Here is a 26,563-nt window from a genome sequence, read left to right as displayed (position 1 = left end):
TATATGAGCAAATAGATAATTATCTATCAAATCGCGAGCTCCTATTCGAATTTCAATTAGGATTCAGAAAATCACATTCCACCGATACTGTACCTAACTGACTTTATCAGGCGAGAGATAGACGTGGGCAAGTACTGTGGAATGGTTATGCAAAACTCAAATAGAATTTGAAAATCCAAGAAAATATTTTAAAGACTTGGTCTTCACCTGTTTAAATACATTCATTTATTTTTTTACTTTGCTTCTTATAACTTTCAGAAAGACAGTTTTAGAGAAAAAATACAACCTTAAAAATGATTTTAGGATTTTTAAACACATATACCTTTTTACCTTTTAAATTCCTTCCTCTTCTTTCCTGACAATTTAAATCAATGTTCAAGTAAATTTATTTTTTAAAGAATAATAAATAAATTGTAATTTAATTCTTCATTTTAGCTTCTGTTTTTTCAACAAAGAATATTTGTGAAATATTTCTTCAAACTTATTATGATTAAAATTCAAAAAAAATATTCTGGCAAATCTAGAAAATCTGTAGAATCAAATTAAAATCTTATTTCAAAGTCTTTTGAATTTCTTTTAAAATTTTTGTTCTGGAAAATCTAGAAGACATAATGATTTGTCTTTGTTAGAAATATAGCTTGGTCCAATTTGTTATATATTCTAACAAAGTGCAGATTGGATTTTAACCTATTTAAAACATGTCATCAAAATTCTAAAATTAATCTTAATCAGGAAAAATTACTAATGATGTTCCATAAATTATTTCTATTTTTATTTTTTTATTTTACATGAGTTATTATTTGTACAAACATGGTGCAAAGTAATTCATGATTTGTTAAAAAATTTTTAGTGGCTCGCTAGTTAAAATGGGATATTGTGATTTCACAAGACTGTCTTAGAAGTGATCATTTGAAAATGTTCAATTTGAAAAATGTGCACTTAGAGAAAATATAAAAATAAAGTGTTGCATATTGATATTTATCTGTTTCTATATATATTTAATGTGAGAAATCATTAAGATGATCAGTGTTTCCACAATGATAAATATAATTAATTATTAATAATAACATAGAGTTAAAGGTAAATTGAGCAAATTTGCTATTTCTGGCAATTTATTTAAGTGTGTATCAAACTGGTAGCCCTTCGCATTAATCAGTACCCAAGAAGTAGCTCTTGGTTTCAAAAAGGTTGGTGACCCCTGATTTAAATTGTCAGGAAAGAAGAGGAAGGAATTTAAAAGGTAAAAAGGTATATGTGTTTAAAAATCCTAAAATCATTTTTAAGGTTGTATTTTTTCTCTAAAACTGTCTTTCTGAAAGTTATAAGAAGCAAAGTAAAAAAAATAAATGAATGTATTTAAACAGGTGAAGACCAAGTCTTTAAAATATTTTCTTGGATTTTCAAATTCTATTTGAGTTTTGTCTCTCTTAGAATTAAAAATGTCGAGCAAAGCGAGACCAGCTTGCTAGTTGTGGGGAGGCGGGGCCGGCGGACCGACGGCGCCCGTTCCAAGATGGCGGTGAGGAGGCGTGGACGAGCGAGCGGCAAGGCGGGGTGCGCTGGGAGCGACGCCGCCATCAGCACAAGGTGCGTGGAGCGCGCAGCTGTGGACAGTGCAATCACCCTCTCGGACCGTATAAAAGGGCGAGAGACGTGAACATCAAGAAAGGAGACGGAGAAAGACGGCGGACGGGAGGAAACCATCCTCTGCTGCCACGCAAACGACGGCGACGTGCTGCTGAAAAGCAGACGGCGGACGGGAGGAAACCATTCCTGTGCTCACGTGAGAAAAAAGGCAGCTGCTGAAAAGCACGCAAAAGACTCTGTGATTGAAATAATAAAGACGTCTAAACCGTCTCACGACAATGTCTTCCCTGGATGGTCCTGAGAACCTGCACGACAGTTAGGACTGTCACACTAGTAAATAAATACAATTTAAAAAATAGAGGCAGCTCACTGGTAAGTGCTGCTATTTGAGCTATTTTTAGAACAGGCCAGCGGGCGACTCATCTGGTCCTTACGGGCGACCTGGTGCCCGCGGGCACCGCGTTGGTGACTCCTGATATACACTCACTGTACAAACACATATACACATACTGTACATATACATTCACTGTACAAACACACATACTGTATACACATACTGTACATATACACTCACTGTACAAACACACACATACACATTCTATACATATACATTCACGGTACAAACACACATATACACATACTGTACATATACATTCACTGTACAAACACAGATATACACATAATGTACATATACAAGTACATATGCACACATACACTCATGCACATAATCACGTTTCATCAAACATATATTAATGTTGTTGCCCTAGGGTAAACTGGGTATAACACATGGCACTCTGACAAAGCTTAACCTATAGTGACTATAACAATCTACAAGGTTAATGTAGGTTGCTTCTCTTTCTTCCCCCCCATTTTTCTGCATTCTTTCGTATCTCAAGTTATCATTACGTATATGTATCGTTGCGTTTGAACAACTGTATTGTTGATAATAAAGGTAAAGTATTGGTATTGTTCATTATCAATAGCGCTATTTCTATTGGTATTTGTATTGCTCCATTTTTAGTGTAATAATGCTCATTGTCATTTCTGTATTATTTTTTATTTTCGCTAACTGCTTATTTGCTATTACTTTTACCATCATATTTGTACATGTCGTATTTGCTGATGTTGCTCTATTGTTGTTGTTGTTGTTGTTGTTGTTGTGTTGTGTTTGGTGTTGTTGTTTTTGTCTCTCTGTCTAATCACCCTCTTGTCCCCACAATTCCCCCCTCTGTCTTCCTTTTTTTCTCTTTCTATCCCCTCCTGCTCCGGCCCGGCTGCACCAAATGATAATATAAATACATTTAATAAAGTCAAATACAAATAAGGCAACAAGAGAAGTATCCTACACTTCTCTTTTGTAAAGTAAATCTGAACAGCCGATATGGGCATCTACATCAACTATATGATTTGCCTGAAAAGCTGGACAGGACATAAAAATAAAAAAAATAATAAAAAAAAGAGATAGGGTGAGAAGCTCTGTCATCCGGGAGGAGCTCAAAGTAAAACTGCTGCTCCTCCACATCGAGTGGAGCCAGATGAGGTGGTTTGGGCATCTGGTCAGGATGCCACCTGGACGCCTCCCCGGGGAAGACCCAGGACACGATGGGAAGACTATGTCTCCCGGCTGGCCTGGGAACACCTCGGGATCTACCAGGGGGAGCTGGACGAAGTGGCTGGGGAGAGTGAAGTCTGGGCTTCTCTGCTTAGGCCGCTGTGTCCGCGACCCAACCTCGGATATGCGGAAGAAGATGGATGGATGGCATTTGGCTGAATTTAGTCCTGCACCTTTGAATACTACAGTCTCCCCTGGTTAGTAATCTGGTTCTTGGTTCTGACTCTACTGTCCATTTAGAACTTTAAAAATAAAGGAAGCATCCAGAAACTTCTGTTAGCTATTAAAATCTAAAATACTTACCTACAATGTTACAATAACAATAATGCAAGGGCTTCCTGTCTAGAGTTTTAAGTGTTTTCTTAAACAGAGCATCGAAGCGCTCTCAAATATGTGGACAAGTTGTGTAGCAATAGTTCATGTGACTAAATATCATAGTGTGCATATAAACCTATATGTTTATAGTTTGACAAGTTAAATTTAACAATGTTAGCTCTTTTTTTAACATGGCCTTTGAAAGTTAAGGTTTAATCAAAGATTATTCCAAAATATTGAAATTGTTGTACCACCTCTGAATGCTCTCTATTGACCAAAACAAATGGCTGTTCAACCACTGCTGGCTGATGTGAAAAGAAGAGATGTAGGAGTCAACCAACATTCAGATATTCCAAGTAGATAAATATTGGAGTCACTTAACCGTTGTTCTATTTGCTCTGATTTATGAAAAATACTGCAGGTATTAATAAGACCTATCAGAATTCCTTTTTGGTTTGACCGCAGGTCCAGGCAAATTGGTTGTATTACACCAGGCACCGTCAAGAACACTAAAATACAAAAACATTGAAGGTGGCAATGAATGGGGTGGAAGACCCCACACCGATACTCTTTTAGGGGGCCCTGAATTTTTAGCAACGGCCCTGGTCCTGAGCCCAAACCCTCAACAGTAAGGTCTCAGAGGCGTGTTATCACTGCTAATACTGCAGACAAAATATGTTGGATCCTCTTTTAGTGATGGACTCTCTCGATGTGGATGATTTCATTCACAGTTTTAACAATCACTGTTTACCAATTCTGGATCAGGTGGCTCCTGTTAAATCCAACTTGTCTACACAGAAAAAAGTGTTCCCTTGGACAAATAATGATATCCTAAGACTTAAGAGACTATGTCGAAAGACTGAACGCCTGTGGAAATCCACCAACCTTGAGGTGCACAGGCTCTATCTCAGGAATATGGTGTCATTTATTTATTCATTTAGTGAATGCAAAGTCTTTTAGCCAAGCAGTTGCCTTCTTGTCTGCAGTATGAAGGGCGACAAGCCCCCCCTCTAGTCTGTGGAGTGGACAGGCCCCAATAATGTGGTCCATTGTCTGTATCTCCCCACAAGCACAAAGTGTGGCTTGGCTTGCTTCCCCATCCGTAAAGGCTGGCCAAGCAGGGGCCTTGTCCAGTCCTGAATCTATTGAGCTTTGCCCATTGTCTCCTTGGTAAGTTGGTGCCAGGGACCTGTTGGGTAGGGTCTGACACCGGATGTGATACCCAAACAGCTTGGACTCCCATTCATGTTTCCAAGCTGTTTGGGTATCATAGCCAACTGGGGGGATGTTCTTCCAGATTTATTTTCTGGCTGGAAGATGGGCAGAGGGTGGGTTGAAAATATATTTGTGAATTGGAAGATGGGGAGAGTGTTTGGCCTTTTAGGGCATTATTTGAGTAAATGCCACTCGTCTGATGTGTGTGTTGGGGAGGGGGCTTCTTTATGATCTTAGATGGGATCTTAGATGGGACAGGAAGCCAGGGGTGGGGTGTTGAACAGATGATCCCAATTATCTTGTGTCATCAAACAATGTAATGGTTGAAAATGCCAGATTGGACTATATCCATAAACTAGCAATATTGAATAAGAAAAATCTCTAAGTGTTGTTTGACACGATTAATTCTAGATTCTAGTAAATGATGTCACAGAATGATTTGGAGCTGTGAATACTGGGTGACCGGTACAGGATGAACACTGCCGTTCACCTAAGGTCAGCTGGGATAGATTCTACTTCAGCAGTGAGCCGATTGAAGATAAGCACAATAAGAAATTAATGTGGGACTGAATAGTAATACCCATTGGCGTTGTTAGGCCTATTTTAGGGGGGGGGGGGGGGGCTCAAGCCCCCCTAAAATGTTCTTAAGTAAATAATTTGGTGTTAAAAAAAAAAAAAAAAAAAATTTTATTTTTTACAAATACATGCCGACATATTCATTATAAAGTGGCCCGAATATGAGTTTAAATAAATAATCATATAACCTGTCATTTTTCACTTAGTTTCCCCTCACTTCATAGCGTAAGGTAGAGAGCCCCTTTAGTGCGTCGGTATCCAATCCATTCCACTTGTTCATATAAAAAATGCCCACATCACTCAAAATCCAGTCCGTATTTTCTCCGCGACCTTGATTGCGGTCCTTGGACTTGTTCATATAGAAAATGCCCACATCACTCAAAATCCAGTCCGCATTTTCTCAGCGACCTTCCTTGCGGTCCTGCAGGTGTACGAAGCACATTAGCACACAGCACTGCAGAACAAGAACCTTGTGTTTAGTTTTTAAGTTTTGTGTTTCTTGAAGAATCTATATAAAGTAATATACATTAGCCTATTGTTAAAATAATGAAAAAAAACATCATTAAATATATGTGTTTTATTGTATTGTTACATTAATAGCTGTTGTATTATTATAGGATGGCTTGTTAAACATTTCATAGGATTTTCAGAGGGTGGAAAAACCAAGACATTTAATATAAAATGTAAAATTAATAAATACATAAAAATAAATATAAAAAAAATGGTTAAAAGCCATCGTCCCGGGGAGCATTTAATTTCGTCCCGTGCATTTTTTTTACCGTCCCCGGGACGACGGGACTAGGTTAATCTCAAGCCCTGGAAGTTACATTTTATTGTTTGCATTATTTGTTTCAGCATTGCACTTTGAAGATGGTCCCTCAGCTCTTTGACAGCTTTGGCTCTTTTTCAGATCAGCAGACGGACTCTAAGTCTTTCTTATTTACAGTATATATAAAAGTTTCTCATTTCTATTCAGACTTCCATATATCTTTAATTTCCTTAACGGCTTGCCATAATATATATATATAAATATATTATATACAAGCCAAATTATCCCGATCCAGATTTTACTTTAATTCAAGTAATTAAGTAATATCTCCAGGGCTTGAATTTACAACCATTTTAGTCACATATGTGCCCAAAATGTAATCTGTGCAACTTCAAAATATTTGGGAACAAACAATTATTGTATTGTGGGCTAAAGTCGTGGCATTAGCCTCTATGTTGTGAATGAATAACATAGAGGCTAATGCCATGACTTTCATTGTGTTTCAGTGTATCTTGAAGGATCAGGCAAGTAATTGTTTCTTGTTGATGCTGTAAACAAAATGTCACTGTGAAAACCCAGGTTTGTTGTTGTACTGAACACAGATTGAAAATAAACCCACTGAAATAATAATAATAACAATGATTAATTTCTAAGTCTTTGTTAGCTGTTTGTGAAGTTTTGTGCTCTTGCGCTACGTTCGATCGCATCCTTGTGTGTGTGACAATCTTTGGTACTTTAATCTTTAATCTTTAATCCTGTGCAGTTCCTGGGGGCTCAGCCCCCCCTAACCTTAAAAGCTAGTGACGCCCCTGGTGATACCGATGACTTACCTAATAAGCTGTAAAATACACATCCGACAGTCAGAGATTGTTTCGAATAAAATGTGTGAATTAGGATTTACTTAAGGAGATAACAGGAATACTACTAGTTTAACAAGCTTATATATGTTAATGTTGTACACTTTTAACTGGTGGAAAAAAGGGCATGGTCAATGTACTTGAGGGGCAAATATTTTTTTAAACTATAATAGGATAAACAAATAACTTCAAACAATTGAGAAGGTGTTGATCATTTATATACGATTATATCACATGACTCATGGAATAAACACATGCTTGCTATTTCCACCATTAGACAAAGGTGACAATCACTTAATGTGTAGAAGCAATTATGTGCTTGTAGTAAAAAGGCATAGACGAAGAACAAGCAATGTTTACATAACACACATGAGATAAAAGATCAAGGATGATAGAAGTCCCCACCAGACTAAGGAGAAGGGGGTTGGGGGCGTAAAATAAAATAAAAAATGATATACTGCTAGGGATAAAACTAGTAAGGTCCTTGTAGATTTAAAAGGCTTTGTTGTGCAGGCTCTAATGCGAATGTAAAACTTTTCTTAATCCAAGTACAGAAAGCAGAGATGCCAAACCACTTCACATCCAAGGGTGGATTCACAACCTGCAGACAGGGGCTGAGACAATGGTCACAAGTGAAGGGTCACTTGGGACCCGAATGGTTCGTGGGAGGTTGTATCGGCCATTCTATGGCCTGTGAATAATAGTGACAGATGTCCGTTCACTCAAATAGTCTGACTACAAAGCAGGGTGTCACCATTAGCAGCCACCCATTTCTACGTTTGATGAAGCAATCACCTGATTCCGATAAGCGCTATTAGCAATGGGCAATGGACTTGAATTGCTAGTGTGACCAAGTAAATTTGAAATCATTTTTAAGGAAATGAAACTCATAGACTATTCTGCATAGATATTATGGTAATCAGAAATAATGTATTTGTGTTGAGCACCACCAGTCTACTTTTCGCATTAGACGTAAAGGTACAAACAAACAAATAATTCACTCAAAATACCAATAGAAATAGCACTATTGATAATGAATAATAACAATAATTACCTCTATTATGAACAATAAAAAAAATTAAAATGAAGCAATACATATATGTATAACTTGAAATACAAAAGAAAGTGTCAGAATTGTTACTGACAGTTTGGTTATGTTTGGCTTTTCCCGTGTGTTTGTGTTGAGAATTATTCCTATCCTGGTGCTCTTGTTTTGTCAGTGTTTCCTGTTTGGGGTCTGTGTTTTGAAGCACTTTACTTTCTGTTCCATGTCCTGTCAGCACACCTGTTCCTCGTCTAGTTCAGTGATGTGCGGTGAACTATACACCAGGTGAGGCATAGATACTTTTGGAGTTTTTTTTCTTCTTTTTTTTTACTTGAATTCATATGTGCAGCTCTAATCATTGTTGATTTGGGTTGCACATTAGAGCATGGGTGTCAAACTCTGGCCCACGGGCCAAATTTGGCCCGCCGTGTAATTTCACTTGGCCCTTGAGGCGATATCAAATTAACACTAGAGCTGGCCCGCCAATTATATACAGCGGCGGTGCCGCAGTAACACCGCATTCACCGCTAATTCTCATACTTGCCGGGAGACTCCCAAATTTCAGTGCCCCTCCCGAAAACCATCACGTCCGCTTGTCATCAAGTCCAACAAGTGCTGGCCCAGTCACATATTTTATGCGGCTTCTGCACGCACACACACGTGAATGCAAAGCATACTTAATCAACAGCGATTCAGGTTACACTGACGGTGCCCGTATAAACAACTTTTACACTGTTACAAATATACTCCACACTGTGAACCCACACCAAACAAGAATGACAAACACATTTCGAGAGAACATCCGCACCGTAACACAACATAAACACAACAGAACAAATACCCAGAACCCTTTGAAGCACTAACTCTTCCGGGACGCTACAAGGTGTGTGGGGGGGGGGGGGTATATTGTAGCATCCCGGAAGAGTTAGTGCTGCAAAGGGTTCTGGGTATTTGTTCTGTTGTGTTTATGTTGTGTTACGATGCGGATGTTCTCCCGAAATGTGTTTGTCATTCTTGTTTGGTGTGGATTCACAGTGTGGCGTATATTTCTAACAGTATTAAAGTTGTTAATATCACCACCCTCAATGTAAATTGTATCGCTGTTGATGAAGTATGCGTTGTATTCACGTGTGTGTGTGTGTGTACAGAAGCCGCACATATCTTGAAGCTGGGCCGGCAGGTTGTTAGAATGGATGAAAAGCGGATGTGACGACAGCTTGTAGAGGACGTTAAATGCAGTGCCTTTAAGGCACGCCCCCAAGACTGTGGTCCGGGTGAAATACGAGATATAATGACTGATGAACACCTTCATTCGATAATAAAGGTTGCCTCAGCTCAAAGCCTGAGCCCCGACATTAATGAACTAGCATCCAAGGAAAGATGTCAGGTATCTGGCTTGGGCACATCAGATTAGATCAGTGTGTTGCAAACTCAGCAGATTAAAGTCCTGAATGGTTGGTTTATTCATTGTTATTTTATTTTCAAATTTATTAGCCTGTGGAAAAAGTTAATGTTGATATTTACCTCAGAAGGCTACAAATAGAAAAAAGGCATTCAGTTTTTATTTAAATTGTATTTGATATGCCATTGATATATTTTTAATTATTATTATTTGAAACTCGATTTTGCATGTCACTATAAAGTTAAATATGCCTTGCTTGTTCAATATTCATTGCAAAACTTGTTTGGGTCCCTATTAAAAGGTTAATTTGTTCAACCTTGGCCCGCGGCTTTGTTCAGTTTTAAATTTTGGCCCACTCTGTATTTGAGTTTGACACCCCTGCATTAGAGTAACAGGAAAAAGACGGAGTTATTTGCTTTCATAAAAACGTTATCATAATGATATTATGATATGATAAATGGGTCCAAAAAGTATTTGATAAAGTTGTTATGAAATACTTTTTGGTCCCATTTGCTTTTAACAAAATAAATCAAGCATTGTGAGTGTATCTTACCTTTTTATATTTGTATCTGAAGCAGCAATAGCTATCCTCCACGTAAACGTAAGATCACATTCATTTTGCCTTAAAGTCCAGTTTAGAGAAGTATTTAATCTTGGATACAGTATATAATCCTCCATATTGGCAGACACATTCATTTAATTCAATTTCATTCCAAGCAATAAAACAATATTTTTGCATCTGACAAAAAACACCCACAAACGCTGGCTTACGCTAATAAAAATGCCATGTTTGCTATAAATACAGTTAAAAAAAAAGAAAAAAAGGCTGGCTTCCGCTGGAGAGACATGTATCTGCTAGCTTGAGCGCCCCCACTTCTCCCAGTGTGGCGAGTCAGAGTACTGCTGAGGCATTGCACTGCAAGTTGACAAATATATCGCCCCCTACTTTGAGGCAGAGGTACTTGCTGCCTCATGGCCTGCCTTTTCCTCTTGGCAACAAATATGCGCCACCTCACATGCACACGCTCAATACACTTTGTGTGTAGTCGTGGAGACACTACCTGAGGCTGCCTCACTTCTCATCAATTTTGACCATGAAAATTATCAAAATATATCAATCAATCAATGTTTATTTATATAGCCCAAAATCACAAGTGTCTCAAAGGGCTGTACAAGCCACAACGACATCCTCGGTACAGAGCCCACAAGTATATATACAGGAACCACACCAAAATCACATAGAAAGCATAGACCAAACAAGAAATATTCTAACTTATTTTATTCTATTACTTCGTTTTTGAACATCTCATGGTTAAGCCACCTGGTGGCAAGGTGAGGCACTGCCTCACTTGCCTCCCCTGACAGCATGTCACTTTTTTAGTTAGTTCTATTTAGTTCCACCTGGGTCCCTCCTTCAGTGCTGGACCATTGTTCCTCTGAGACTGATGCTGAGTGTGCTGTTTTGGTTTGTTTCCTGCTTCCCTGTAAGTAATAAATTAGTTTTACTTGGTCACGCCTCTTTTCATGCTCCCTCCCTGTCGTCTGTAGGCTTCTCTGGGGACGTCTTGGATCCGTCCCTTAAGGACGGCTACTCATAGGCCCCCGATGAGTAGCTGTGCAGCTGGGGAGGCACAGCTACTTCTTACTCCAGTGGCTCTGCCGCAGTCGCCGCTATCCTCTCCGGTGGATCTGCAGACGCCGCCATCAACCTCGGTGGGCCTGCGGACATCACCATTAACCCCGGTGGTCCTGCGGACGCCACCATCATCCTCGCGGAGGGCCGACAGCCCAGCCGCATTCTGTTCTAGCTCTGCAGACGCCGCAGCCATCTCACGGCGCCTCAATCTTCATCTCCGGCGGGCCGTCCCACGGCGCTGCAAGCTTTGTAGCAAGCGAGCCATCCTACGGCGCCGCAATCTTTGTCTCCGGCGGGCCGTCCCACGGGCCCATCGTCAGTGCTTGTCCTGGAGTCGCCTCCGCGACCTCCAGCTTACCTGCCGCACAAACAGCGATCAGACGCCCACATTAATCAATCAATCAATCAATGTTTATTTATATAGCCCTAAATCACAAGTGTCTCAAAGGGCTGCCTCCTTTTCATCGGCCAAGAGAGTGACTGTTCCGTGGGCGCCCGCCTCGTCAGTTGCTGCGGCGTTCAACTCGCCGCCGCCACCACCTGGCTTTTCCCCGTTGGCTGCGGGTGCACATGGCCTGGACTGTTGGCAGGGGCGCAGTTCGGTAACCCTCCACCATTCCTTCCTCCACCCTCCCTTGGTTTTGAATGTTTTGTTAAACCTGAAACGTCTAATATTCATTATAGGATTATAGAATAATTTCCTGTCCTGGTGCTCTTGTTTTGTCAGTGTTTCCTGTTTGATCTCCGTGTTTTGAAGCACCTTTACTTTCTGTTCCATGTCCGGTCAGCACACCTGTTCCTCGTTTAGTTAGTTCTATTTAGTTCCACTTGGGTCCCTCCTTCAGTGCTGAATCATTGTTCCTCTGAGACTGATGCTGAGTATGCTGTTTTGGTTTGTTCCCTGCTTACTTTAAGTAATAAATTGGTTTCACTTGCATTCCACCTGCCATTCTCTGCATCCTTGGGGTCACGCTACAAGCAACGCTCACCAGATCGCGACAGAAAGCAGATACATGGAGGGGAAGAAAGAGAAGCGAACTCTATTAACCTTGTAGATTGTTATAGTAGCTATAGGTTAAGTTGTATTAGTGTGCCGTGTGTTACCCAGTTTCCCCTAGGGCAGACCTGGGCAATTATTTTGACTCAGGGACCACATTGGTCGGTAAAAATTTATCTGGGGGCCAGTGTATATGTATGTGTGTGTGTGTATATATATATATATATATATATATATATATATATATATATATATATATATATATATATATATATATATATACAAACGTTTATATATATATATATATATATATATATATATATATATATATATATATATATATACAAACGTTTTTATATATATATATATATATATATATATATATATATATATATATATATATATATATATATATATATATATATATATATATATATATATATATATATATATATATATATATATATATATGTATATATATATATATATATATATATATATATATATATATATATATATATATATATATATATATATATATATATATATATATATATATATATATATATATATATAGGCACACACACCAATCATACTGTATGGTATATGGCATTTAACAGAGGAGTGACTGACTGATGAATGTGTGAAAATATTTCCCGGTCTTATTCTTTTATTTCTGATTTTTAACATGACACTGAGTTTGTCTGTGTTTTTTTGACACAATATTTTTGCTGTAACAAAAGGTCACACATTCTGCTGTATGTGTGCAGGAACACTTTAAATACATGTACGTTGTTCAAAATTAGTGGAATTAATTCCTAAAATTCGGTAGAAAAGCGTAAAAGCTAAACACACAATACAAACACTCAAAATATGACTGATAAAGAGTTAAAAAATTAATATGACAGACCACCTCAAAAAACTGATTGGAATTTTACAGTGTACATGAAAATATATAATGTGAGCGAATGACTCGTTTGACATACACTATATTGCCAAAAGTATTTGGCCACCTGCTTTGATTGACATATGAACTTGAAGTGCCATCCCATTCCTAACCCATAGGGTTCAGTAAGATGTGGGTCCACCTTTTGCAGCTATTATATCTTCAACTCTTCTGGGAAGGCTGTCCACAAGGTTGCTGGAGTGTGTTTATAGGAATTTTCGACCATTCTTCCAAAAGCGCATTGGTGAGGTCACACACTGATGTTGGTCAAGAAGGCCTAGCTCTCAGTCTCCGTTCTAATTCATTACAAAGGTGTTCTACCGGGTTCAGGTCAGGACTCTGTGCAGGCCAGTCAAGTTCATCCACACTGGACTCTGTCAACCATGTCTTTATGGACCTTGTCATATTGGAAGAGGAAGGGGCCCGCTCCAAACTGTTCCCACGAGGCTGGGAGAATGGAATTATACATGTTTTGGTATCCTGGAGCATTCAAAGTTCCTTTCACTGGAACTAAGGGACCAAGCCCAGGTCCTGAAAAACAACCCTTCACCATAATTCTGATCATTTGGATGGGTGGCCAAATACTTTTGGCAATATAGTGTATGTTTTGAAAATAAGGTCAACTTGGTTTTAAAAGCTCTGACATTTGTGTACATTTCATGTACAAACTGGTCTTTGCCTTGTAGCGTCACATTCAGCTCATTCATGTGTGCCACTATGTCCACAGCAAACGTTAAATCATAAAGCCAATCGGTGTCACTCAGATCAGGAAAAGTGTCAGCTTTTTCAAGTTGCTCCAAAAATGAGATTATCTCTTGTCTGCTTGGCACTCAGCATCAAGGGTTGGAATTGGGGGTAATGCTCTCCTCACCTCCCAGGGGGTGATCAAGGGTGATGGGTCACATGCAGAGAATAATTTCGCCACACCTAGTGTGTGTGTGACAATCATTGGTACTTTAACTTAACTTTAGCTCTCACACACAATGACATACTTTACCCAAACTTAACCAGCGGACATTGGAATGGTAAAGCGAGTCCTGGTGGTCGGCGTCGGTCTCTTCAAGAGATGTAATAAACCAGGGGTGTCAAACTCAAATACAGAGTGGGCCAACATTTAAAACTGAACAACCCTATTACCTATTAGCGGGGGTGTATATTGTAGCGTCCCGGAAGAGGACCCTGCAAAGGGTTCTGGGTATTTGTTCTGTTGTGTTTATGTTGTGTTACGGTGCGGATGTACTCCCGAAATGTGTTTGTCATTCTTGTTTGGTGTGGGTTCACAGTGTGGCGCATATTTGTAACAGTATCAAAAAAATGTATATGCCCACCGTCAGTATGATCTGTATGGCTGTTGACTACGTATAAGTATGTCTTGCAGCCATATGTGAGTATGTGTGTGTAAAAGCTGCATAAATTGTGTGACTGGGCCGGCACGCTGTTTGGCAAGTATGTTAGTGGTGAATGTGGTGTTACAGCTGCCTCAAGGGCCAAATGAAATTACTCGGCGGGCCAGATTTGGCCAACTGACGATGGTGAAGTGCCCTCGCACAAATAAAGTTAATGAGCTTTATAACTGACTGCACTACTGGTCAAGCTGCAATACAGAGTGTAAAAAAGTGCCTAAAACCTAAAAAGTGCTGTCAGAGCAGGAGCAGTAAAAAAAAAAAAGTGTACCTGGGCTGTGCAATCAATCAATCATACTGCAGTCCTATTGCGTCACTCTGTGGAATTACTTGGTATTACAGGACAATTCATGTGGTCCCAGTTATTACCCAATTTGCTCAATTCTTCTTTATTTTTTGGCGTGCCGGATCAAAAATACCAACGATCCGGATGTGGACCGCGGGCCGTAGTTTGGCCATCCTTGCCTTAGGGGAACAACGTTAATATATGTTTGATGATTGTGATGAACGTGATTATATGCATGAGTGTATGTATGCATATGTGCTTGTATATGTACAGAATGTGTATATGTGTGTGTGGATGTATGTACTGTATTTGTGTATGTATGTGGAGTGTATGTGCCTATATATGTGTTTAAGTACCAATGTGTGCGTGTATGTATGTATACATGAATGTAAGTATGTATGTATATATGTATGAATATGTGTGTTTGTATGTACAATATATTTGTCTCCCAGTACGTGCGGCGGCCAAAATACAGCCCCAGCCATCCAGAGAATCCAACCCAAAACATCAGGTGCGGTGACCAGGGAACAAGGGACCACGCAGTCAAGCCGACCAGAGACCCCACCGTGTTGCCCGGCAGGTCAATAAATATTTGACTACACGACACAAAAGCATCTTTACACAGGTTGTTGGTCACTGGACACTGTGACACCTGGAAACAAGGTGATCATTGATGGACATGGGTTGACAAGCTCAGTTTAGGTCCAGTACATAAACAGTTACAAGAGTAGCTTTTCCAAAACTACTGCAAATGGGAATAACTAATGGTTGAGATTGGTGAAATTAGAGCAATGTTTGATTTTTTATATTTGCATGCATGAACCTTATCGAGGGTCACATTGGAGACTAGGGTTGTACGGTATACAGGTACTAGTATAGTACCGCGATACTAATGAATCATATTCCGTACTATACCGCCTCTAAAAAGTAACAGTCCCCGCCACCCTTTTTTTTTTTCAAACAAGCATGACGGTGCGTCATCGTTGCTGGGTTTACGAGCAGAGGAGCGTGTTCGGCAACACACACAAAATAATAGAATGATAAATGACACAATATGCATACGTCAGCAGACTAATTAGGAGCCTTTGTTTGCTTACTTATTAATAAAAGAAAAGTTTTCTTGTATGTTCACTATTTTATTTAAGGACAAAATTGCAATAATAAACATGTTTAATGTATCCTAAGATTTGTTGTTAAAATAAAGCCATTAATGCCAATTTTTGTGGTCCCCTTTATTAAGAAAAGAACCGAAAAGTATCAAAACACATTTTGGTACCGGTACTGGTATCGAAATACATTTTGGTACTGGGAACTGGTACCAAAATATTGGTATAGGGACAACCCTATTGGAGACACAACCTCACTTTCAGAGGTAATTTGTTTAGGATAAAAACAAACACAAATGGAAAAATAGTTTTAGTTGTTATAAACTGACTGATTGATTTTTATTTGTATATTTATTTTCTGTGGGGACGCAAAACACGTGTATGACTTTGAACAATGTTTTTGTTTGTCTTTTTTATGTTGTAGCAAATTCACAGAGAAAAAGAGTCCTCCACTAAGTATTTAGTGTTTCCTTGTCGCACCAATTGTCATCACCTTGTCCCATCAAGTCAACGCGGACAGCACCTGCCAGGTGTGCAAATAATCTTTTAAAGGTTTTACACAACAAACATCAGTACTGCATAGCGGTAAATGGTAAATGGGTCATGGTTGTATAGCGCTTTTCTACTTTTAAGGTACTCTGAGCACTTTGACACTATTTCCACATTCACACACATTCACACACTGATGGCGGGAGCTGCCATGGAAGTCCCTAACCACGACCCCCTGGAACCCTCAGGTTGCTGGCACGGCCACTCTACCAATCGAGCCACGCCGTCCCCAGCGATTGAACATTTAAAGCATCTTGTTATGTTTATTCTTTTGGCACAAGATTCGTGCCATTGTTTTATTTCATTTTTGGTGCATGGTCTGAATTGATCCCAGTCAGTTCAGCTTCAAATATCGAAACAGTTTGGTAATTTCAGGGAAAAGGTTTAGGGACACCAAAATTACAACACGATAGCATAATTAGGTCTTAAACAAGAGCACACTTATGGTGTTGGTTCTCCTAAGGCAGGGCTATTCAACTACATCATGAAGAAGTCCACAGTTTCGGGAGCCCAAGGTCTCAGGAGTCGGACATCGAAATGTGTTTTGTCAGAATGTGGCTCCGCGGGTTATATTTCTTTGAGACTGTGTTTACTTAATTGCAAAGTAAACACATCAGCTGTCACTCTGCACTGTCAATAAATTCATTATTCTGCCCTAGCATGAAGAAACAAAACCTTTAGAAGTTTTGTTGAGGATTGATGTTCCTTCTTTTGCATTATTTTCCTTCCTCAGTAGTATTTATTTAGACTTCTTCCTTCATTTAGGTTTGTAAGACTGAAAATATAAACATAAAATAATAACAAAAGTATAATGTCCATTGTGTATTTTACATAAATAATGTCCATTGTATATTTTACTTAAACAAAATAGAAGGTTTAGTGTTAGTATATTCACCATACTTGCCAACCCTCCCATTTTTAGCGGGAGAATCCCGATATTCAGCGCCTCTCCCGACAACCTCCCGGCAGAGATTTTCTCCCGACAAACTCCCGGTATTCAGCCGGAGCTGGAGGCCATGCCCCCTCCAGCTCAATGCGGACCTGAGAGTGAGTGGGGACAGCCTGTTCTCACGTCCGCTTTCCCACAAAATAAACAGCTTGCCTGCCCAAAGACGTCATAACATCTAGGGCTTTTATAGAGTGCACAACTGCGCACACAACAAGGAGACGAAGCAGAAGAACGAGGAAATTACAGACATGGCGGCCGAAATGATATACTCATCATGAACGGAGAAGTTAAACAGGACAATACTGCCATCTAATGGATAGCCACTGGAACACTGAAATTCAAGTTTTTTTGTTTTTTTTCTATGTAAATAAAATTTTAAAAAAAATATATATATATATAGCTAGAATTCACTGAAAGTCAAGTATTTCATATATATATATATATATATATATATATATATATATATATATATATATATATATATATATATATATATATATATATATATATATATATATATATATATATATATATATATGAAATATATATGAAATACTCGAGTTGGTGAATTCTAGCTGTAAATAACCACGCCCCCAACCACGCCCCCCGCCCCAAACACCTCCACACAAGAAGTGATCGTAGACCAGTGGTTCTCAAACTTTTTTTGTCATCCCCCACTTTGGACAAGGGGGAGTTTTCAAGCCCCACCTGCCCCCATCGCCCCAACAGAACGCTAATGCCAAGCTTAACATTTTCAAATTTATTGAACATCAAGTAACATCAAGTTGTATACATTCAAACTCAATAACATAAAATAACATCAAGTTCAATAATAAATAAAATAACTGTGCAGCTGTGGTATAACTTGCATCAAGTTCAATATCAAATAAAATAACTTGCACCAAGTTCAATAATAAATAAAATAAAAGTGTTATAACTTGCATCAAGTTCAATAATAAATCAAAAAAAGTGTTATAACTTGCATCAAGTTCAATAATAAATCAAATAAAAGTGTTATAACTTGCATCAAGTTCAATAATAAATAAAATAACTTGCATCAAGTTTAATCATAAATAAAACAAAAGTGTTATAACTTGCATCAAGTTCAATAATAAATCAAAAAAAGTGTTATAACTTGCATCAAGTTCAATAATAAATAAATAAAAGTGTTATAACTTGCCTCAAGTTCAATAATAAATAAAAAAAGTGTTATAACTTGCATCAAGTTCAATAATAAATAAATAAAAGTGTTATAACTTGCATCAAGTTTAATAATAGATCAAATAAAAATGTTATAACTTGCATCAAGTTCAATAATAAATCAAATAACTTGCATCAAGTTCAATAATAAATGAAAATAAAAGTGCCACTTTGCAATCTTTGCAACAAAAAAAAAGGAGGAGCTAATGCATTTGGCAAGACAGGGCTAGTGAACATGAGTTTTACAGTACTCCAGCATTAGTGGCTGCAATGAGTCTGTTTTGCACTGCACAGCTTTTCAAATCGGGGTTGCAGGCTTGACACTGCCACTGTTAAAACCTCATTGAGTTCGGGGCTGAGCTGCCTTGACGCGAGTGCTTCCCGGTGAATGACACACAGTGTGTCCAATGCGCATTTGGCGCAACCCTCTTTATTAGAGCCTGCAGCCCGTTTCTTGACTTTGCCATGGTCTGTGCGCCATCAGAGCAAAAGCCCACACAGTTTTCCCATTTAAGGTCGTGTTCTTTGAGGAAACTGTCCATTATCTTGAACAGCTCATCAGCATTGGCTCTATTTTTTATGTATTTGCAAAACAGCAAATCCTCGCACAGTGACTCGCCATTCACAAAGCTTCCGCTTAGCCCCGCCCCCATTAGTTACTGTTGCTATGTCTGTCAAACGTGCGCTCCTACCTAGAAATGTAAAGCCTACAGGAAAAATAAGTAATTTACATTTATTTATATAGCGGATTTCACAAACAGAATCACAAAGTGATTTACAGTGTGTATAGAAAATGAAAGTATAGTAAAAAAATAAAAATCGAAGAATATAATAAAAAAAAATTAAAAAATTAAAGTTAAATTTCCTCCCGTTCCTCGCGCCCCACCTGTCATGTCTCTATTCCCCACCAGTGGGGCGCGCCCCACACTTTGAGAAACGCTGTCGTAGACAGACTTAAAAACATGTTGTAAATGTGACTATGAAGAAAACGCCACACCAGATGTACACCAAAGCAAAGGCAGTATATGTGATATAGACTATAAGGAAGCGAGTAAAGTCATCATATTTAATACATTCTCATAGAAGAATTATAGATTTGGAGACCAGTTGTAAATTGGTACCTTTAGATTGCAAAAACAAACAAAACAAAGTGAAAACTTCAAAGACATTGTTGATAAATGAATAAGACTAGTAGAAATAACTTTTAGCAGACAAAATCAACAAAAGCTGCATTTGAGAAGGAGCCTCTTTACGGCCTCAAAAAGTCTAATTGACAAGTTGAGTAACTCACCTTTGTCCCTGCTCTCTTCTCTGAGATAGGTTCGTACTGCTACTTTAAAGGTGTGGAATCAAACATGCAGAGGTGACAAGTTTATTACTTTTCACAGTCTAATCTTTTGGCCCAGCTCCCAAACAGCTCTTCTTTCATAAAGGTGCTGTTTACAACTTCCGCACAGTTACATTTGTCTAAGCAAAAAATACAACAAGAACACCACCGGCTAGCTTATGTTACCGTTAGCGCTTTAAGAAAACTGTCAGTCACCCGGCCTCGTATGTGAGCGCGTGCACGCGTACAAAAGCAGTACAAGAGATGAAACAAACATTTTGCAGTCATAGAATATGCATTCAATGACAGCTAATGCTAGCTATCCAAATTGATATTTTTAGCTAACAACAGCTAGAGCGAAAAAGCCTGTGCATGTGTTACGTACGTACCTAGTTACGTCATTACGTAGGAGAAGCCGTAAGAGGGCGGGACATACTGTGTCAAACACTTTGGAAAGTTGGCGCCCTCTAAGCATCTGTGTAAAGGTCCGCCCTCTTAAGTCCTACCTGTCAATTAGTCCAATGTTTATTATTGTTAGAATCATTATTATCGCTAATGTCTGCCTTGCAATGACTACAGACATAAGAGTCCAGTTTTGGAAGATGTTCACCCAGTTGTTTATTTGTGTAGAAAACAAAGCAGATTACACACACTCCACAAAACTATACTATTTCAAATGGCACATTTCTACCTTTAAGACAGACACAACCAGTGTTGGGTTAGTTACTGAAAACCAGTAACTAGTTAGTTACTAGTTACTTTATTTCAAAAGTAACTCAGTTACTAACTCAGTTGCTTACACCAAAAAGTAATGCATTACTGTGAAAAGTAACTATTTAGTTACTTATATATATATATATATATATATATATATATATATATATATATATATATATATATATATATATATATATATATATATATATATATATATATATATATATATATATATATATATATATATATATATATATATATATATATATATATATATATATATATATATATATATATATAATTTTATTTTAAGGCCCCCTTTAATGCCCTTCTAGCCTTCATGTCAGTACTGTTATTGCACTGGAGAATAATACAATCTGTTGATCAACTTGACATGCATTTGCATCACTGAACTCTGCTAAGCAATGTGGTCTACGTACAACACACAAAGACAAAGATATGTTTGAAAGGGCCAATTTGTTTCAGGCCAGAACAAATTGACAAAACTATTTTAAATAGCTACAACATAACATACATAAGTAACAAGCAGCATAATAACAACATAGCTGTAAACCAAGGAACCCACACAGCAGAAGACTGCTATACGGATCCGCCTTCAAGTCGCCCAACCCGCGTTACTGTCACATTCGTTTTGGCTCCGCCTAGAGGATACAGCTCCGCCTCTGAAAATTTTACGGTCAGACAGCTGGTCCTGAGCGGACTCGTGTCTGATTCGCATACACGGACGCGACAAACCAAACCGGCGCGCGCCGCCTAGAGTTATAGGCTCCGCCTACGCGCGCTGAGCCGACTAACGTCTGCACCCGCAGACGTGGACGCGCCTACTAGCGTGTACGCGCATGAGCCAAGATCTCTGGACTTTCTTTGCTGGAACACGAACGTAAGTATAGATTTATTGATTTATTGCTACATTCGCAGTAAAGATCAGCCTTTGTGTTTCCATCATCATTTATGTATGATTGTAATGACGTTGTTTGATATTAGGACTAGCAGTAAAACTTTATATTCTGTAAAAAAAGGCTGTTTTATTTCCAGCGCCGCCTTCCAGAATGCTTTGCATGGGGACGTGCGTCTGACGTCACGTATACAGAAAATTCGAAATGGCTGCACGCGGTAGGTGAGGCCCGAGCGAAGAAAAGTGGAATAGAGTGTTATTCGTCAAAAAACCCACACAACGACGGTCATTTTTTCGCCGTGCTATTGTAAAATTGTCTTTTATCTGTGTTTTGTGTTCCGGGGGACCCCGACTCCAGAATGTGAAAGTTTCCCGCGTGAAGCCGGTGAGTAAAAAGTTCAATACAGTTAACTTAGGCCATCTTTTGTTAGAGGCTGTGAATGTGTGTAGGTTACATGCTACGATATTCCACATATTTCCAACTGCTTGAAACGAAAGCGTATTACTTTATTGTCAGTGTTGTTTAGGCCCAGGTCGCTAACGTTACTGCGTTAGTCAACAACGTAACGTTAACGGAGTGGAAACAGCCGTTCTTTGCCATTAATATGAGTGTGTATTATTTCTTTCTTTGTTCTTTAGTGGAGCTCGAGATCCTGTTTACTGTGGACTAGCTGTGTGTGACGCCTTGTTGTTTTTGTTTCCATTACAAAAAAAAAGGTATGTCTATGTGTTTTTTGGCATAGTTAATTGTAGAAAAAAATATAAAATGAGGTGATGTGAGTGGGAAAAATTGCTGCACATATTAAGGATCCTTTTTCTTGATCTATATTTTTGTTATTTACTGATGTATATATTTTATATGCTGTTTTTTATTTAATTAATTTATTAGAGACTATTTTATGCTTTATTTACCTTTTTTTATTATTATTATTTTATTTACTATTATTATTATTATTTCCACATGTAAGCATAAATAATTGATCATATTAGTACATTGTTTGATTGCTTTGCTTAATGCATTGAATAATTTAATTCCACATACTGATATACTGAAGGTCTTAAGTGTTGTACGTGCGTACAAATGTTTTAAATTACATTTCTCTCTAAGATTATTTTTCTCCTCTTTTTTTGAGAAGAATTGTTGTATATTCTTGGGTAGCAGGTTATAGTTTGCTTTGTTTATAATTTTAGCTGTTTGCAAATTCACTATGTCGTGGAATTTCAGTATCTTTGATTCAATAAATAAAGGATTTGTGTGTTCTCTATATCCAACATTATATATTATTCTAACTGATCTTTTTTGTAGCACCGTTAATGAATGAAGTGTACTTTTGTAATTATTTCCCCATATTTCTACACAATAACTCAGATATGTAACACTAGTGAACAGTAGAGAATATGAAGTGATTTTTTTGTCTAGAACATGTTTTGCTTTATTCATTATTGACGTGTTTCTTGCTACTTTATGTTGTATATTTTTTACTTGAGATTTCCAGTTCAATTTATCATCAATCATTATACCTAGAAATTTGGTTTCATTTACTCTTTAAATTTCTATTCCGTCTATTTGTATTTGTGTTTGACTTTCTTTTCTACTGTTACCAAATAGCATTATTTTAGTTTTACTGAGATTCAACGATAGTCTGTTTTTGTCAAACCATCTTTTTAATTTGTTAATTCCTTCTGCTATTATTTGTATTATCTTCTGTGTGTTCTCTCCTGAACAAAACGCTGTTGTATCATCCGCAAATAATACTAACTTTAAATATTTTGTAACTTTACAAATGTCATTTATCTAGACATTGAATAATTTAGGTCCTATATTGATCCCTGAGGTACACCACAGGATATATTTAACGTTGTAGACGAAACCACCACATTAATATTAAAGATATGGTTAACATTCTTAGTGCTAAAGATATTCCCCTCACCTTGTATCCCTTCTCCCAGCTCCACCGTCTCGCCGAGTGCCAGCAAGAGTCATGAGTACTTGTCAACTCGACTCCTCAACTGGAGATAACTTTCTAGGTAAAGACTGATCTCCAAAATAATATCTCAACATCCAGTAACCATGGTTAACAGATCACAACCATTTAATACCAATTTATCTCCCTTAGCACCTCACCATGGGGAAGGATGTATTCATATGCCTTCACCAGCACATGCATTAAACATGCAGAGAGTTACACAAGGTAGGGACTGATCTCTGTATACACTACACCCATAATTTCAAACCCTACTTTACGATTGAGCTGAAGTTCTGACTATTATGACCTGTATTTTTACCTTTCTTATAGTTCTTACCACCTTGGGGCACCATTCAGGTAAAATCTCAGCTCATCTTACTTGCTTATTTGTATACACTAACACCTGTGCATGCTTTTGTCCACGTTGTTCCTTTGACGATGAATAAATACCCCTTTTCTTTCTTTCTACATTAAGGGTGCCTTTTCATCTGATTAAATTTATAATGAACAGGGACATTGCGGTTGTCCCAAGTGGATGGTATGATGATAGGATGGTTTTCTGGCCCAGCTATAAAAACACCGACAGAATTGAAAGGGCCGCTTTAAATGAGGAGCAGCATGAGCCAAACTGGCCAAGATTTGACGTTTCTGTTGTCCGAACTTGTGGTATGCAAATTCATAATCTTCTTGTTTAAAAATAACGTCATAGTTGCTTCTCTTTATGCTTGGAATAACCTATTGTGTCTATGTTCTGACCAGGTCTCTTGTAAGAGAGAGACCTGATTTATCATCATCAATAATAATAATATTCTGTTCAGCTCTACAGCTAATTTGAAACTCATGTTCATTTTAACATATTCAATTTTAGACAACTACAAAGACGCATTAAAAATAATGCAACAATATGGAAAGGGCTGCAACACCTCAGACCTGCAATCTGAGGCAGAGAACGAGGAGCTGCCAGAAAAAAGGAACAGGAAGCCAGTGTAAGTGTGTTCCGTCTTGTTTTTGTCATGTTTCTACAGTAATAGGAAGGTTATTTCCGGTAGCATTCAAAAATAGAACAGAGATGCTTGTACTATATGTATATTTGGCAATTTTGGTATTGCAATAATCCTAATGATATGGTTACCCAACAGCCATCGTCTCGGGGACTCAGATGATAGCGAAGAAGACCCGGAAAATAGTGACCTCACCTCTCTGGGGTTGGCAAGCCAATTGCACAGGCAGAGTAAGGAATAATCTCTTAACATCGAAAACAACAAAACCACCACATTAATATTAAAGATATGGTTAACATTCTTAGTGCTAAAGATATTCCCCTCTCCTTGTATCCCTTCTCCCAGCTCCACCGTCTCGCCGAGTGCCAGCAAGAGTCATGAGTACTTGTCAACTCGATTCCTCAACTGGAGATAACTTTCTAGGTAAAGACTGATCTCCAAAATAATATCTCAGCATCCAGTAACCATGGTTAACAGATCTCAACCATTTAATACCAATTTATCTCCCTTAGCACCTCACCATGGGGAAGGACGCATTCATATGCCTTCACCAGCACCTGCATTAAACATGCAGAGAGTTACACAAGGTAGGGACTGATCTCTGAAATAGTAGTGTATAGATAGGCCCCTTGGGTATTAACAGTCATGGTTAACTGATGGCTCTCTCACAATGCCCACCTCACTAGGAACGGCAGTCCCTCCTCGACTCCCTCCACCCCCCTCACCAGCAGCCCTCAACATGTGGCAGACAGAGGAGCCTGGATCCAGCCTGGCCTACAGGCCAACATGGCGAGGGGAAAGAATGGCCGACAACATTTCCTGCTCTGGTGAGCAATAACTGACAAATACCGGATGGTCATTCTGTGCCACAAATTTTGGAAAAAATTCAAATTCACAAGCAATCACATATTTTCTTCAAACTTTGTCAATAACTTTTGTCATTAACTAAGGTCAATAGCTAATGTCAGGATTATGAGTAATGAGGATAAACACTGAAACATGTTAATTTTATACTGCTGTTTGTCAACAGCGCCTGAGATAATCCACAGCCTTAGCCTGCTGGAAACTATTAAGCACAACCAAGACCAGCTGATTGCGAAGGTAAACTTCTTAAGCCTTGAATAGGTCAATAATTCATAATGACATTGATTTTGATTCATTATTATTTTTTAAAGAAAGAAACAGCCTACATGGCAGCTTTGTGTGATTAGAGTAAACATTGCTACATTTTCTTGTTACATTTCACCTGTTTGCTCTTCAAATACCACTTTTAATGTTTTTTATTTATTTCGATCATATTTTTTAAAAATGTGCCCTGGGGCCATTAAAAAATGACCTGCAGGCCGCAAATGGCCCCCGGGCCGCACTTTGGACACCCCTGGCCTACATGAATACAAACATAGAATGATAGTACAAATATAATAAGAAAACAAGGTCAACCTCCCAAAGTTGGGTTATGGATATTTATTTATGTCCCCACCCCCAACCCCCCGCCGCCGTCATCCAACAGAGCCAAACAAGTACTCTGATCAAGGAACCAAATAACGATATTGTTTAAACATTTTGGATGTCTTGCACACCTATACCCTGTTCACAAATTCTTAGTTTACGCACCTTATTTTAACCACCTCCAGTAACTTTAAGTCATGTTTTTTTTTTCAAATGTAATCTCCTTAATACCTATCACATATTTTGTATTGTGTAAGCATACTTGGCTTTGGATGCTTCCTACCATAAACATAAACGTATCTGTCTTGTAATCTTGTTTGATTACAGGTGCTGTGAGTAAAAATGTGTTGACAAGGACAGCCACGGACGCTGAGGTCACCAAACACGTCATCTGGTGGTTCAACTTGGCGGGGGATCGGGCAACGAGGAGACGAGTCCCGCTTCCACCTCCTCAGGAGGAATAGAGATGTATATGTATAAATAAACAACCTTTTATTGGACTTCTTGTCATTCACCAGTTATTCATTTTCTGATATGTTAGCTGTGCATGGAGCAGCGTTTCCTTGAAGTTGTAGCCATCCATCCATCCATCTTCTTCCGCTTATCCGAGGTCGGGTCGCGGGGGCAGCAGCCTAAGCAGGGAAGCCCAGATTTTCCTCTCCCCAGCTACTTCGTCCAGCTCCTCCCGGGGGATCCCGAGGCGTTTCCAGGCCAGCCGGGAGACATAGTCGTCCCA

At 38.5% G+C, this 26,563-nt stretch overlaps 1 protein-coding gene across 3 annotated transcripts; it reads left to right on the top strand.

Annotated features, from left to right (window-relative positions):
* Positions 1 to 21,359: 21,359 nt before the first annotated feature.
* Positions 21,360 to 25,356, top strand: LOC133631293 (uncharacterized). Of its 3 annotated transcripts, XM_062023473.1 has the most exons (12): positions 21,360 to 21,395; positions 21,769 to 21,795; positions 22,050 to 22,083; positions 23,361 to 23,438; positions 23,528 to 23,602; positions 23,708 to 23,734; positions 23,853 to 24,043; positions 24,246 to 24,363; positions 24,517 to 24,608; positions 24,724 to 24,801; positions 24,891 to 24,965; positions 25,065 to 25,356. In XM_062023473.1, exons 5-12 carry the CDS (start codon positions 23,547 to 23,549, stop codon positions 25,214 to 25,216), a joined length of 789 nt encoding a protein of 262 aa, XP_061879457.1. In that variant the 5' UTR covers positions 21,360 to 21,395; positions 21,769 to 21,795; positions 22,050 to 22,083; positions 23,361 to 23,438; positions 23,528 to 23,546; the 3' UTR covers positions 25,217 to 25,356. The 3 variants fall into 3 exon arrangements, 2 of the variants coding, with proteins under 2 accessions (XP_061879457.1, XP_061879456.1); XM_062023472.1 differs by lacking the exon at positions 21,360 to 21,395 and having other exon boundaries at positions 21,664 to 21,795; positions 22,050 to 22,127; XR_009821430.1 differs by lacking the exons at positions 21,360 to 21,395; positions 22,050 to 22,083; positions 24,517 to 24,608; positions 24,891 to 24,965; positions 25,065 to 25,356 and having other exon boundaries at positions 21,662 to 21,795; positions 23,708 to 24,363; positions 24,724 to 24,759.
* Positions 25,357 to 26,563: the final 1,207 nt, after the last annotated feature.

The sequence above is a fragment of the Entelurus aequoreus genome, linkage group LG16 (genome assembly GCF_033978785.1).
Source record: "Entelurus aequoreus isolate RoL-2023_Sb linkage group LG16, RoL_Eaeq_v1.1, whole genome shotgun sequence".
NCBI classification, from domain to species: Eukaryota; Metazoa; Chordata; class Actinopteri; order Syngnathiformes; family Syngnathidae; genus Entelurus; species Entelurus aequoreus.
This window is presented reverse-complemented; position numbering and strand designations above follow the sequence as displayed.

What these genes read in the sequence shown, in the direction of transcription:
- LOC133631293 (XM_062023473.1), top strand. Translation starts at nt 23,547, where the DNA reads ATGTATTCATATGCCTTCACCAGCACATGCATTAAACATGCAGAGAGT. An exon ending in AAGCCAATTGCACAGGCAGA is followed by an intron (nt 24,609 to 24,723) that starts GTAAGGAATAAT and finishes CCCTTCTCCCAG; the next exon opens with CTCCACCGTCTCGCCGAGTG. An exon ending in AACTGGAGATAACTTTCTAG is followed by an intron (nt 24,802 to 24,890) that starts GTAAAGACTGAT and finishes TATCTCCCTTAG; the next exon opens with CACCTCACCATGGGGAAGGA.